The sequence below is a fragment of the Lissotriton helveticus genome, chromosome 9, assembly GCF_964261635.1.
Source record: "Lissotriton helveticus chromosome 9, aLisHel1.1, whole genome shotgun sequence".
Taxonomy (NCBI): domain Eukaryota; kingdom Metazoa; phylum Chordata; class Amphibia; order Caudata; family Salamandridae; genus Lissotriton; species Lissotriton helveticus.
In genome coordinates, this window is record NC_136070.1 from 1,221,608,967 (window position 1) to 1,221,624,757 (window position 15,791).

General features: G+C 45.7%; 1 protein-coding gene across 4 annotated transcripts in view; it reads right to left on the bottom strand.

Moving 5' to 3' along the window:
- NR2C2 (nuclear receptor subfamily 2 group C member 2) overlaps positions 1-15,791 on the bottom strand; it is a 268,072-nt gene that overhangs the window by 117,325 nt on the left and 134,956 nt on the right. For all 4 annotated transcript variants that reach the window (XR_013601140.1, XR_013601141.1, XM_078661704.1 and 1 more), the window contains exon 6: positions 12,180-12,327. Coding sequence is in view for 2 of the 4 variants with exons in the window: in XM_078661704.1 (XP_078517830.1) it covers positions 12,180-12,327 (148 nt within the window). In the remaining 2 variants the exon portion in view is untranslated. The remainder of the gene's footprint in view (positions 1-12,179; positions 12,328-15,791) is intronic.

A 15,791-nucleotide genomic window follows, 5' to 3' on the forward strand; every position in this document is an offset into this window, starting at 1 on the left:
CATGAAGATTGCCATCAGTTCTAGATAGTTGATGTGCATCCTCTTTTGCTGCGTCGTCCATAGACCCTGCACCGTGTAGTGGAGCACATGAGCTCCCCATCCTTGGAGAGATGCGTCCGTCGTCAGGATAATCTGTGGCACAGGCTCTTGGAACGGTCGGCCCTTGCAAAGGTTGTGTGGATTCCACCAATGCAGAGAGTTGTATGCCCGACCGGTCACCAACACTAGGTCTTTCAACTGTCCTTGAGCCTGAGTCCACTGATGCGCCAAGCATTCTTGGAGCGGACGCATATGCAACCGTGCGTGCGGGACTATGAAGATGCAGGAGGCCATCATGCCTATCAACTGCATGAACACTCTCGCTGGGAGTGAGTGTTGCGGTCTGAACCTCTGGATGAGCGACTGGATGTTGTCGATCCTCGCTGGGTTTGGCTGAGCTGTGGCAGCCAGAGTATTTATCGTTGCGCCCAAATACTGCCGCACATGGGCTGGCTGAAGGTGCGACTTTGGATAGTTTAGTGAAAATCCCAGACCGTGAAGGAGGTGAATGGTGTGGGACATGTTTGCGGCGCACTGCTGTGCCGACTTGGCTTGAACGAGCCAGTCGTCTAGGTAAGGGTAGACATGTATGTTCTGTCTCCTGAGGTGCGCTGCTACTGTCGCCAGACACTTGGTGAACACTCTGGGGGCAGTGGTCACTCCGAAGTGTAGGACCTTGAACTGGTAATGCCTGTTTTGTATGGTGAACCTGAGGTATTTCCTGTGGGATGGATGGAGTGGTATGTGAAAATAAGCATCCTTGAGGTCCAAGGTTGCGAGGAAGTCTCCCTGGTTTAGCAATGGAAGAACCTGCTGCAGTGTCAACATGTGGAAGTGTTCTGAAAGAATGTACTGGTTCAGAGGCCTGAGGTCCAGGATCGGTCTGAGTGAGCCGTCCTTTTTGGGGATTAAGACCTACTGGGATAGAATCTTTGAGTTCATCACCAAAGTCCTACATATTTCTCTCCCGAGAGAATTTGCAACTCTAGTCCTGGGATTTACCAAAGCCGTCACTCTTAATGACAATGACAAAGCCCTACTTGACCTGCTTCTGACGGCGGCGGTTAAAATTATATTGAATAACTGGAAGGACACAGGGAAAGCCTCTTTCCCCCATTGGCTTAACTGGGTCTCAAATCTTAGAGGAGCCGATAATACAGCTCTTGCCTCTACACCCTGGCGCCCCCCACATAGGAAATTATGGTCCTCACTCGATGCTCACTTTGACCTTTTCAAGCCTCCGTGATTGTCCCCTTCCCAAGACTCTGTTACTCATAAATAGTACTGTCGATTTACACCTCTTGTTGGCGTGACATTTTCATTGTGTATTGATGCAGTGCCCAATGTCCTTGGTTTCCTATTTACTTGTTGATTTATTCATTGATTTATTTATCTATTTATTTATTTTTGCTTTTTGCTTTCATCAAATATCTGTACCATGCTTGATTTATGCTCTGGATTGTAATGCTCTATCTTACTCCTTCTCTCTCAATAAAACTTTGTGAAATTAAAAAAGAAGTACAGGGAGTACACCCCTGTGCCTTCCTCCTCCACTGGCACGAGCTCTATTGCGCCTTTTTGCAGCATCACAAGAACCTCCTGCTGCAATAAGTGCAAGTGCTCTGCTGACATAGGACGTTGTCTTGGGGGTATGGTGGGTGGAGTGGACGTTAACTCCAAACAATAACCGAACTGGATAAGTTTCCTTACCCACCTGTCTGTGGTGATGGACTTCCAGACTGGCAGGAACTGTTGGAGTCTCCCCCCGACAGGTGTTGGATGGTCGGGGGGCAGTGACAGGAAGTCACTGTTTGTTGGCGGCAGAGGAACGGGAACTGTTGTTGCCTCTGCCTCTGCCCTTGGCGCTGTTTCCTCGGTAACCTCCTCTACCGTGTTTGGGTTACGAGGACTACGCCCCACCTTTACTGAATTGCGTCTGCTGTGCCAAGTGTCCTCTGTTAACACCTCGATTGCTTGAGCGACGAAAAGTGTTCCCTCTGAATTGCTGAGACTGAAGAGCACCCATGGACTTAGCTGTCTCAGTATCTTTTTTGATTTTTTCGAGGGTGGTGTCAACCTCTGGGCCAAATAGTCTGTCTGGATTAACGAGCTGGTTGAGGATAGTAGTCTGTATCTCTGGCTTGAACCCTGAGATGCGGAGCCATGCATGACGCCTCAACATCACACTAGTGTTAATTGCTCTCGCTGCCGTATCTGCAACGTCGAGCGCACATTTAATTGCAGCGTTGGAGATGAGTTTGCCCTCCTGTATAAGCATCTCAGCTCCCTCTTTAAACTCGTCTGGAAGGTGTTGCAATAGCTGCTCTAAGGTGTCATAGTGTGCCCTATCGTATCTGGCCAACAGAGCTTGTGTGTTTGAAATGCGCCAGATGTTGGCTGCCTGTGCTGCCACCCTCTTCCCAGATGCCTCCAGCACTTTTGACTCTTTGTCCGGGGGAGGAGCTTCACCCGTTGTTTGGGAGTTCGCCCTCTTGCGGGCATTAGAGACCACTGAAGAGTCCAAAGGTAACTGGCCCCATATGTAAGTCGGGTCGCCAGGTGCCGGCCTGTATTTCTTCTCTATTCTGGGGTTGACAACCCTTGCTTTCGTGGGTTCCTTGAAAATGTCTGTGGCATGCTTGAGGACCCCTTTGAGCATTGGAAGCGTTTTCACAGTTTTTTCGGCAGCAGAGAAAGTGTCAAATAAAAAGTCAACTTCCACAGGGTCAGCATGCATCTCCACTTTATGGTTTGTAGCTGCCCTTTCAATCAAGGCAATAAATGCCGCAGAGTATTCAGTGGGAGAAGTTTTCACACCATAAACCTGAGGGTCATGGACAGCTTGCTGGTCCCCATGATCACCAGAGTCCAACCACGAGTCCTGTTGCTCATCAGGGTCTGTGCTTTCAGGAAAATTGAACTCCTCATCTTGCTCACCCTCATCTGCATCTGAGCAAGTGGGTGAAGGTGTTGGACTCCTCCTAGGTTGTGGAGGAATGTGTTCAACAAGTACTGGTGTCTTTGGTGCTGGTCTTTTCCTCTTTAGAGGTATTACAAATGACTCCAAAGGCTGCGATGTAATTTTCCTCTTGTAGAGCGTGAGTTTTCCCGTGTTCCGACTGCTCTTCTAATAAAGGCTGTCGATGACCAAAACCTCCACTCAGTTGAGTTTGCTTCAACCCTTCAGAGTCCTTGGGCACCGATCGTGGTGCAAAGGCCTTTGGCGCCACCTTCGGTGGTAGAGTATAGAGGATCGGCATCGAAGTCTTCTTCGGTGGGACCATTGCCTTTGGTACCGAGGGCGTTTTCGGCTCCGACGTTGACGCCTTTTCCCGTATCCGTTTGAGGGAGTCCGAGACCTGCTTCGTAAAAGAAGCGGATGGTTTCGTCGACCCGACCGATGACCTCGGTCCACCCCCAGGGGAAGACCCGAGCGTCGATGACTTCTGTTTAGCCGCCGGAGGCGCAGACGTAACCTCGACAACTGCGCTACGGCCGCCTTCCACGGCCGACTGCTTCGGATCGGCAGCCTTTGCCTTTTGCGTCGGGACTTCAGACTTCGGCTCGGTGCCCTTTGCCGACTTTGTCTCGACGGCCCTTTTGCCTGTTGATGCGGTAGCCTTGGCTGAAGTCGGTTCGACAGTCTTCTTTGACTTCGACTCGATCACCTTGGTCGACCCCTGCTCGACGACCTTCTTCGAGCTTGGCTCCTTGACCACTTTCGGCACCTTTGCCTGATGGACAGGCGTCCTAGGCTTCGAGGCCTCCGAAGACGACGGCGTCGATGGTGGAGCTGACGTCTTCGGTTTCGATGGCGTGTCGTCCATCTTTGTTTTCGTCGACACCGATGTTTTTAGTTTCGGTTTCGATTCAGGTAATGGCGGCTCCGCTGAGGCGTCCGTAGCCGGGCCGGAAGGCGGGGCCGTGGATCGAGTTGTAAGGTCTTGGGTAAGGCCGTGTGGCGATCCCGTGACCTGAGCCTTTGTAAGAGTACGAACGGGGCATAGCTCTTCCTCCGAGCTATCTTCCATGGCCCCATATGCTTCTTCGTCGTCCCCTACCTCATCGACGTTTTTTTCTAGGTCTTGGCCCTCGACGTCTTCTCCGTAGTCAGCCTCGACCTCCGCCGATGTTGGTGAAATTTGCAGTTGAAGCCCTTGCTCGTCTGCTTCGGGATCTTGGAAGATGTCCACCGGTGCCGGGGCCGATCGCTGGGCCTCGAGGCGCGCCGCGCGCCGAAGCTTGATCGTCTTCTTTGATCTAAATCTCGAACAGGCCATACAGTTGGCCTCGTCGTGGTCCGGCGACAGGCACTTGTTGCACACAGGATGGACGTCGATGTGTGGGTACTTAGAACCACACACGGGGCAGTGTTTGAACGGACTCTGTTCCATCGTCGTATCGGCAAAGTCTTGCTGCGTCGACAGGGCCTCGATGACCGAAGAGTCACCCGACTCCTCAGATATCCGACTCGACGAGTTGGAGTATACACGAGACCGAACGCGAACAATACCGACGGGGTAAAGGAAGGCCTTTTGGCCTAGAAAGAGTTTTTTATATCGATTCCGAACAGGAGATGTCGAAATCACATCCGAACCCAATGGCGGAAAAAAACAATCTGGGGATGGAGTCGATGCCCATGCGCACTGTAGTCCAGGGGAGGAGCCACCTATCTCGTGATACTTCGAAGACTCTTCCAGGACAACAATGTGCAATCATCCGGACCCAACACTAGGCGGCGATCTATGCTATAGATATGAATTTAGCAGCCCACATGCCTCGAACTCCTGTAATCCAATCTAGAGGCTATTTATGCTTAGATGACTGTTCTCTTGGAATTCTCAGAGAGCAGAGTGCGTAACAGCCCAAAACAACCACCTGTCAGAGCCTGAATCTGTGAACAGAAAGAGAGGGCACTGTCGAACTTGATACCCAGGTTTTTTACGGTACCCAATTGTGAGCCCGGTGGGGGGCATCCTTTGGCCAACAGGATCTCCATAGGTCTGGTGAGGATGCTCCGAGGAACACAATCTCAGTTTTGTCCGGCATGGGAATTAGCAGTGCGGACTATGATGGCGGTCATTGAGAGCAACCTTTTACCTACATTGTCTAGACATCTGCCCTCTCGCTCTGGTGTTGTTGAGACAAGCGTAGAAGGATTTTTGAATCAGAGTTGAGCTGTTTGAGCAATAACCGAGTCTGGCTTTGGGTGTCCCACCAAGCAGGCAGGTGGATCCTCTGGCACCTTGTATTTTTCATCTATTAACGGCAAGACAGCCGCTACCGTAGCTGGGTTCTGCATACTTTTTGTGCCTCCTTCCCCTATGTAGTCTATTATGGGAATAGTGCACACTAATTCCCTTGCGGACTCTTTAAAATTGGATAAAAAGCAGTCTGACTGCTTGGCAGACATTGGAAGTTAGAACCTCTTTGCAGCTCTCTCCATCCGGTTGTGGAATCCTCCTACATCATCCAGAGGTGAATCCACTGGGTGGAGAGCTGGTCGAGATGGGGTATGAATTAGTAAGTCATTAATTCCTGGTTGGAGGGAATCGGAGGCACTGCAATATTAGACGCAGGAGTCATCCTGGGTATTAAAAGGCGGTGAGACACAGTGGCGGCTAGCTTCAATAAAAAATAAATAAACAAATAAATAAATAAAAAAGTGGGCATGAAGGCGTTACTCACCACAAACGAGAAGCTGGAGCACGACCGCTACAGTGCTTCTTCTTTCCACGATTTCCTGCTTGTGGAACGGAACTCCAATCAATCCTGGAACTGCTTTCATGCTGTGAAAGCAGATCCAGGATTGAAGGGCGCAGGCTCACCCTGTGCTTATTTTGAGAATGGGGACCTGTGACGGCAATTTCCAGGCTATTTCACAGCCTTTGGATTGCTGGGTCTAAAGCGCACATGATGGGCTGCCCGTTGCAAGACGACCAGCCAATCCGACGTGCACTGTAGACCAGGGCTGACATTCTACATTTGCAGGAGTCAGCCCGCCTCCACCCTCGTGCTGTAGACAGTGCAAGCTGGTACGGTGGCAAATAAAAACAGCATTGAAATGCCATTTTAATTGTGTTTGCCTACTGTGTTCGCCGCAGGCGGGCCGACACTCCTCCGTTACTGAGGAGGAGCTGTCCCTAGTGGGATTGGACCTGGTGTTCTTGGTGATGGAGCACTAGGCTGCTCTGTCGATAGTGTTCAGGGCTCCGGAAACCTCTTTTGATAATCCTGGAGCATCCCCTACAGGCCTTGCAATAATGATAGAGGCATATGCACTACAGTTTCCTGCGAAGGAGAGCGGCCATACTGTTGGAAATGCTCTTCCTGATGTCTAGGTCTTTCCGAATATCTTGGTTCATAGTATTCTTAGTAATGTGCTCTTCCTCTTCATCCTGGTTCTTAATGTGGAGTTCTGAGAAGCTGTGGGCTGTCCTGAATGGACTCTCGTCTTCTGACTCTTTTGCGTCAGTAAGGTGGCTTGGAGGGAAAGGGAAATTAATGGTAGGATGGATGCACAGCTTGTAAATATAGATTCATCCAGTTGGGTTCACCTAGGGTGGCGTAGATACCCCTAAAAACGCCAGTACTAAGAACAAAGAATGTGATTCCAGAAAGGCACTGGGACCATCCCCTTGGGAACACCTTGTTTTCCTCTTGAGGACAGAGGATTCCACAATATTATGTGCGTGAAGTTTCCTTTTTATTCATCAAAGTTCATCAAATATTGGTTCAAAACATATTCGTTTTAGACACTGTTTTCACTCATTAATAAGCATGAGTGACACGTTAGTTCATGAGACATCATTATAGTTCAGTGTGTCCAATGCATTTCGGGCTATATAATACGCCCTTCATCAGGGAACAATGCTGTAATCAGAAAAACAATATATATTACCACCTTCCATGTGACCTTGTATGATTCATTCAAATACTTCTCTTATGCTTTCAAAACATATGGCTTTCCGGTTGTACAACAAACATTACTCGAAATGTAAATCAAAATGCAACTAAAACTGTAACTGAGTAACTCACATGTCTGTTGAATGATTTGGTGACTGCTGAACCAATGTGGTGGCGCTGTTGCAAAAAAGAGAGAAATGCGGCTTTGTGTTAAAATGTGTAAACGCGGTATGTGAAATGCAGCGTAACGGTTTCGTTCTGATGAATCCACTAACCTGATGCTCGGTGAAACCGGTGTATTCAGAGGTGAGGTTGCCCGCTCATCAGAGGGTCAGTACTCACGGCGAATGTAAGATTTCTCACTGCAGCGATGTTACTGCTAGATTCATGTTTTAAAACGCGATGCCGATCACGTGATCATTGAGGTTAGAGAAAAGACTACCGGGCTGTGGTGGCCGAGGATGGTTACATGTACTGTGCTTTATGCGTGAAAACCAATGCAGACTTAACTTGAACGTTAAAAAGTGTGTGAGGGAAGCGCTGTGAATTAAGTGTGTGAGAAACAGAAAAAACGGAAAAAATAAATAAAGAATTGGGGCGGTATCGAACCGCTGAAGCATAAGGAAATGGTCTCCGGAGACATGCTCCAGTGTGTTGTGCTATTGACGCGCTGGGTTAGAATGAACATTATCAAGGGTGTGGTAAATGTTAGACAGGAGGACCAAACTAAAAAACACCAGGGCAAATTTACAGTTTACATAAGGATTCACAAGTAACATGAAAATTCACTTCTTTCATTCAAGCCAAATGGCTTATGCGTGCACAATTTAAAAATCCAATAATTCTCCCTTTGGAGAATGTATTTTGTATTGTCTCTTCCTTCTGTTTTTTCGATAGTCTCTAGGATCATAAACTTGAGCTGGGCAATGCTGTGTTTGGCTTCCATGAAGTGCATTGCAACAGTTGATTTTGTGTTCTTTAACCGTACATTAGATTTGTGCTCAGTGAGTCTTGTTTTCATCTTGCGTTCGGTCTTCCCGATATATAGTTTACCGCACGGGCATTTGAGGGCATATATGATGTTGGACGAGTCACAAGTAGCATTGACCCTTAATTTGATTTCTTGACCTTTCATTGGATGATTGATTCTATCTCCTTTTATCACATTATTGCAGTGTCCGCAATTGTAACATGGTCTGGTTCCATGGTAGATTTCAGAGCTTGGGGTTCTGGGTTGAATCATTTCTCCTAGATTTCTTGATCTTGTAAACGCAAATAGAGGAGGTTCTTTGAAACTCTGATTGAAATCGGGTTCTAGCGTGAGCATTTGCCAGTGTTTGAGAATGGTCTTTTTATATTTGTAACTCGTTGTTGAAAATTTGGAGATGGCAACTATCCTTGTTTGCTCATTCTTTTGACTAGGTTGTAGAAGTGCATTTCTATCTTTATGGTCAATCTTACGTTTCGATTCATCCAAAATGTGTTGTGGATATCCTCTTTGTTTGAATTTGTCTTCCATCTCTTTTAATCTTTTTTGTGATGTACTAGGTTCTGATGTTATCCTTTTGATTCTAGCCATCTGTGAGAAAGGTAAAAATTTCTTCAAATTGTGCTCGTGGAAACTGCTATAATGAAGCATGTTATTGCGATCTGTGCTCTTGATGAATAGATCAGTTTCGAGGCCCTTATCTGTGCGGATGATTTTCACGTCTAGAAATGAGATGGTGGTATTCGCCGTGAGTACTGACCCTCTGATGAGCGGGCACCCTCACCTCTGAATACACCGGTTTCACCGAGCATCAGGTTAGTGGATTCATCAGAACGAAACCGTTACGCTGCATTTCACATACCGCGTTTACACATTTTAACACAAAGCCGCATTTCTCTCTTTTTTGCAACAGCGCCACCACATTGGTTCAGCAGTCACCAAATCATTCAACAGACATGTGAGTTACTCAGTTACAGTTTTAGTTGCATTTTGATTTACATTTCGAGTAATGTTTGTTGTACAACCGGAAAGCCATATGTTTTGAAAGCATAAGAGAAGTATTTGAATGAATCATACAAGGTCACATGGAAGGTGGTAATATATATTGTTTTTCTGATTACAGCATTGTTCCCTGATGAAGGGCGTATTATATAGCCCGAAATGCATTGGACACACTGAACTATAATGATGTCTCATGAACTAACGTGTCACTCATGCTTATTAATGAGTGAAAACAGTGTCTAAAACGAATATGTTTTGAACCAATATTTGATGAACTTTGATGAATAAAAAGGAAACTTCACGCACATAATATTGTGGAATCCTCTGTCCTCAAGAGGAAAACAAGGTGTTCCCAAGGGGATGGTCCCAGTGCCTTTCTGGAATCACATTCTTTGTTGGAGGGAAAGGGGACACTTTGCTGGGAGGAGTGTGTTCCAGTAGGAGAAAAGTCTTTGCCACTTTTAGTGTCGTCGTCGATCCCTTAGTGATCTTCAACGTTGACAATGTTATTCTTGATGAGGTGGTCAACGTCAGGGCAGCCATAGACAGGTTGGCAGTCAATGACGCCGTCATCGACGAGGCCTTCCTAGATGTAGCGCTTGTTTTGTCGTTGGTACTTTCTTCGACTGAATGGGCGCCAATGATACTTTGGAAGGCATCAATGTGTCGTCGACACCGTTTTGAAGACGGCAAACCAGTTGTTCGTGAGAATTTCAAGGCGGTTTTTGGCCTTGTGGTCGAAGACTCGTAAGAGAACTTTGAAGGCCGAACTCCAGGATTCATAGATGGAGTAGTAGGTTCAGACCTGCTAATTCCTGAGGAGATTTTGACTGTTTTTTCTTTTTTTGAACTGTCCTTCACAGACCAGTGATGAGTCTTCTTAAAGGCCTTCCTGGACTCTTCTGAAGCCCCTTGTTCACAAGACCTTTCTCTCTTATGTGACCTTTTTTGGGAGGTCAACAAGGTACCACTGTCCTCTTTAAAGCTGGTAGATTATTTTGATGTGGCTTTCTGAAGCAACAAAAGAAGCCTTCCCTCTCTGTCTTTTAAGGTCTTAGTAGAAAAGGTGTGACATATTTTACAGTCTTTGACCTTATGCGGAAGGTAGAGGCAGCGAATAAAAGTCTTGTGGGGGTCATCTGAATGAAGGCATTTCCTCCCACAGGGTCTAAAGAGCACATTTTTTATATGTTTCAGGCATGGTAAATAAGTTTTACAATACCAGTTAGAAGATAACGGAGCAGAGCCCAGAGAGACTCCCTTCACACAATGTGTGGTAGAAAATCTGAGGGATTCAGCCTCTCTTGGGAGTAGCGCCTGAAGTTTTTTAAAACATTTTTAAGGACAGAGATAGTCTATTAAAGGGATTGTTCATTACCATTTTAGCCTATGATAATGATACATACTGCTTTGTTATGATACCGTGTGACTCCCACTTCGACAACGGAGAGGGAATCAAGAATGTGGAATCTATGAAAGATCCAATACTGAAGAACATAAATATTCAAAATGGGGAGAACACTTGACTCACTTTTCTTACAAAGAAGTAGTAAGATTAGTATCCCTGCCCCCTTAATGGGAATCTGGACTGGCTGGCTATAGAGCTTTTTTGAAGCAGAGGTGGCCTGTAGGAGGAAGCTGTGGAAGCTGATGGGGACAACCAGAGAAGAATCAATAAGAGGCTGAGTTCTCAGGAACAAAGGAAAAAACCCCTCTGAGCTGTGCAGCGACACCATGAGAACCAGTGGTAATCCTTGCTCTTCCAAGACGTGGATTGTTAGAGAGGGTTGCAGGTCACAAACTTCACAGGTGCACCCCTGGTGTTCAAGTGAGATACCAATAAGACTACTTACTAGTAAAAGCTCAGAACCTCTAAGCAGATTCGGCAAGGACAGTGCATTTAAGTGGCTTTAATTCTTATTGTGTCTTCTTATCTTTTGTTATTTGTGGTGGGAAAGTGGTATGTCTGAAAATTGAGGGAGACAGGCATCCTGTACTTTTTCCTGTGGCAAAGCCCACCAGATGCATTACCTGTGGTTACCTCCATCTCAGTTACTCAGAAACTGGGTTCATTCGTAGAAGCAGAAAAGGATCCAGAAAACAAGACATCGCTGGTGAAACCGGCACTATGATTTGGGACCTGTGTATTGAGACCAGGAGCAGTGCTTGATGCAATGGCACAACAAAATCTCAAGGGCACTTGCAGTTATCTTAAAATGGGTCTTGATGTCTAGATCCAGGTACAGTAGTTTACCTGCTATCGGGTGCAATTTCATAGTGTGGCCCAGTACAATCACTTTTCCAGGCTTGTTAGAACCACTTGTACACCGCTGGTGCACTTTTCCTCACACTGGAAGCAAGCATCTAATGGTTGGGTGCATCTATTCCTGGCCAGCAGAAAGGGTACATGGGATCCGGTGAGAGACCCAGACTTATCTTCTGATAAAAATCCAATATTTTGTGCATGATTAGTGCCCCCTAAAACCTGCATGAAAGTCATACATTAAGTATGTGAATTAATGGTGTGTGAATTAACACCTATTGAAGCAGGTTCTGATCTCGCCAGAATCATCAGTTAGTTTTGGAGTTGGAGCTGCTTTTGTCCATCAAGTCCTTTACTTTAGAGACTGAAAATTGATTTGGTGTACCAAAATGAGGAAAGGAAATCTGTTGAACAAAACTGGAAAGATAAATTAGGCCTGTGGGATAGTGACAGGAGCTATATAAATTTGGTAAGGGATGATTTAAACTATTAAGAGTTATGAACTGCATATGGTACCTCTTCCCACTGGAACAAGACCTCGGAGGATTTTTTTACACAAGTACTAAAGTCTGCAGCTGAAGTTTGAGTAGAGGTAAGGAAGCAGCCAAAGTTATGATATTCCAAATGGCATCAAGAGTGGATCTGTTCTGTGGGTAGGCAGAAGCTGAATTGGCAAGAGCGAAGGCTGTGTGTTTTAGGTAGTTTTCTACATCCACAGATATCCTGATATGGGGGGGGAATTGAAAAAGACAGAAAGGCAGGTTTAAGCATTCATTTCCTTGCTAATGTTTATTTCACTTTATGCAAGTTAGAAGTATGTTGGCAAAATATGGTATTGGATTACCATCCAAAATGGTCCAAAATGCAGGTCCAAAATTCGAATTCAAAATGAAGGTTTATATAAATGTTGTTTACATTCAGCATTAACTAGTACAATAAATACCACACTGATACAGTACAGTTTAACCTTGTTGCACATACCTTCCTCCATCTTTATCAGCTACAAAAGTTGGGGTTGCTATTAATGGACTTCGCATGTCCTTTCGGATGTATATTTTTTCTGTTGAGGCTGCACAATTGGCTGGCTTCTCTCGATGTATATCAAAAGGTTTTCTCTCACTCTGAACAGCTAGATAGGATTTTGAAAACAAAACTCGTCAATAGAGAGAAAACTGAAAGAAAATACATAGCCATATCCTAAAAGAGTTAATAATGAAAATGCCACCAACCACAGAGCTCATGGCTAGTCATTATTTCTTTACAGGATAATTTATACACAGAGAATTTCGCCAAATTCCTTTTAAGTTTCCAGTTGAATTCAAACCATAAACAATCAGCATTTTTTTTTTTATCTCTACCTTAAAGTAGAAGAGGTGTACAAATAGACACTCTCTCTTGTGTTTGTTCTGCAGACATTGACTTCCCCCATTAGTACAAAACAAATTGTGCTCACTTCATGACAGCCACTATCTTCACAGCTATGTGGTGCAAACAAATAATCCACTCTCACGAGTCGGTGCAGGGAAACAGCTTCAAGTACCAGAAATGTTTGCGTACCTTCTTATAGATGACACAACAATAAATTGCTAAAGCAAAATAGCTTCACTATATCTCTGTATTGACACTGGTTTACTTTAATCTAGAGCACATTTTTATTTCTTGCTAGTTAATAAATAAAATAACCCCAGGTTGCAGCATGTCTCTAAAATAACAGTAGTTCATAGAAAAAGATGCAATTAGGATGTAAAATTGACGGAATTAAATACATCTGTCCGAATAGTCTGTTCTAATAGTGCCCCAAAAATAAAACAGAAAAGCAGGCAAAAGTGTATTTAGGACAATCTAAATATTTATGCATTTTCTATGAGGAGCAGCAAGTGATCAACTGACCTACAACACACAACACTGCGATTTAGACAGTTAAGAGGAATGTTCAAGTGAGAATCTAATTGAGAGTCTAACATCCTAGATTTATCAGAAAGGGGGTGGGGTTGGTTATTTATGAAGAGGTAGATGAACAAGTTACTGACCTTCGGTAACGCTTTTTCTGGTAGATACAGTATCTGCCTGTGGATTCCTCACCTTGTGAATATCCCCTGCGCAGCAGCCAATCGGAAACTTTTGTAGCTCTCCACGCCAGCGAGGTCATGGACGACGTCACAGAGGGTACGACTCCGCTCGCGACCCCGCAGGGCAGTAGAGATCCTTCACCAACTTAAACTACGCTCCCGAACTACCAGGACCCTCGTTAGCGTGCTCGCCCTGGCACCTCTGCAACAACACCAACGTGCACACAACGCCCGGGGGCGACTAACACTGTAGACGTGTGAATACGGCCACTTACTGTCTATACCGACAGTCAGCCCGCAGCCTGGGTGTACCCCTACATGGCGTGAATACGGAACGCTTACACTATTCCTATGCTTTTTAATATGAATCTGGCGTCTAGCAACTCTAGTCCCCGGTATCGGGTACATACAGGGAGATCATCATGCTCCCCGGTAAGGCTAGGCCCCCAGTCTTCCGAACCGGATCGACCGCTCTGCCGACCCAGCCTCACCCTTTCCCGATCCGTGTGCGGCCTCACTCCCATGTGGTCTCCTCCCCCCATCAAAGAGCCGGACCCACTCTTCCAAGAAACTCACACCAACCTCAGAGTAACGCTCTAAGTTACCCGCCGCTACCGATTCTATCGTACCTAGAGCGACCAGCTGAATCTGCCCTGCCAATTTTGCCCCATATACCGAACTAACGAACTAGAACGAGGAAGGAAAATGCTACTTACCAGTATGCATCTGTTCTTCGCATGTAGAGCTGCAGAGTTACACACTGTGCATAGGTCGCCACCTAGTGTTGGGCCCGGATATTTGTAGTTGTTTCTGTCCTGGAAAGTCTTTGGAAGTCACGGGATAGGTGACTCCTCCTTTGGATCATATTGCGCATGGGCATCGGCTCCATCTTCAGATTGTTTTTCGCCATTAGGAAAATTATGGAGCTTTGCAAGAAATGGAAGGATGTCCATGTAAGCTGTATCTGATTAAGATAATACTGGAACAGATAAAGGTAGCCAGGGAGGAGGGTGGGCGTGTGCAACTCTGCAGCTCTACATGCCAAGAACAGATGCATCCTGGTAAGTAGCATTTTCCGTTCGAGGCATATGAGCTGCAGATTACACACTGTGCATAGATTGTATAGCAGTACCCACACTTAGCGGCGACCACCTGTATCTGCTGCAGTAGTTTGAAACTGTGTTTTGAGTACAGCCTGGCCCACAGTAGCTTGTTGTTTAGTTTGCACATCTACACAATAGTGTTTTGTGAATGTGTGCGGTGTAGACCATGTAGCTGCTTGCAGATGTCATCTAAGGGAATGTTCCCTAAAAATGCCATTGAAGTCCCTATCTTTCTTGTAGAATGGGCTATAGGAGGGACAGATAACTTACGTTTAGCTTTATGGTAGCAAATCTGTATGCATTTGACAATCCACCTAGCTATCCCAGATTTTGATATGGGGTTGCCTTTACGTGGTGGTGAAAAAGACACAATAAGTTGTTTAGTTTCACAAAAAGGTTGTGTTCTTTCAATGTAGTAAAGCAATGCTCCTTTCACATCCAGGGTATGAAGAGCTCTTTCTGAGACTGTTTGTGGCTGCGAGAAGAAAACGGGCAGCTCTACAAATTGATTGAGATGGAAGGGCGAAATGACTTTTGGAAGGAATTTAGGATTAGTTCGAAGAACAACTTTACTATGGTGCATTTGCAGAAAAGGTTCTTGAATGGTGAATGCTTGTAGCTCACTAACTCTTCTGAGAGAAGTAAGAGTTACTAGGAAAGCAACTTTCCAAGTTAAGAATTGCAGTTCACATTTATGTAAAGGTTCAAAGGGAGATCCCATTAACCGTGTGAGAACAACGTTTAAATTCCGCACCGGTGAAGGTGGTGTTCCGGGAGGAATTATTCTTTTGAGGCCTTCCATAAAAGCTTTTATGGCAGGTACTCTAAAAAGTGATAGATGTCTATTATTTAGGTATGTCGCAATGGCAGCCAGGTGCATTCTAATAGACGTGTACACTAAGTTACATCTTTGGAGGTGTAGTAAGTATCCTATGATGTGTTGAAAAGACACATCTAAAGGATTGATGTGGCTGTTATGACAGTATATTACAAAACGTTTGCACTTGGCTACATAACATGCTCTAGTGGTGGGACGCCTAGCCTCTTTAATAACGCTCATACAGTCAGGAGGATGGTTAAGGTAACCGAACTCTATGAGCCAAATCGCTAGGTTGAGCTGAGCTGGGTCCGGGTGTCTGATCTCTCCATGGTCCTGGGTTAGTAAGCGTGGAGACAGGTATAGCTTTTGGTGCGGTACCACAGAAAGTTGCAGCAGTGTGGTGTACCACGGTTGTCTGGCCCAAGTTGGAGCTACTAGAGAGTGTTAGGGAATGTTGCTGTAGTTTGCGTACCACTAATGGAAGCAGTGGTAGAGGTGGAAAGGAGTAATTTGCCGGACCGGTTCATCCATATCGCATTGCCTTTGGACAGCGGGTGTGGATATCTGGCGGCGAAGCTTGGGCATTTGGCGTTTTCGTGGG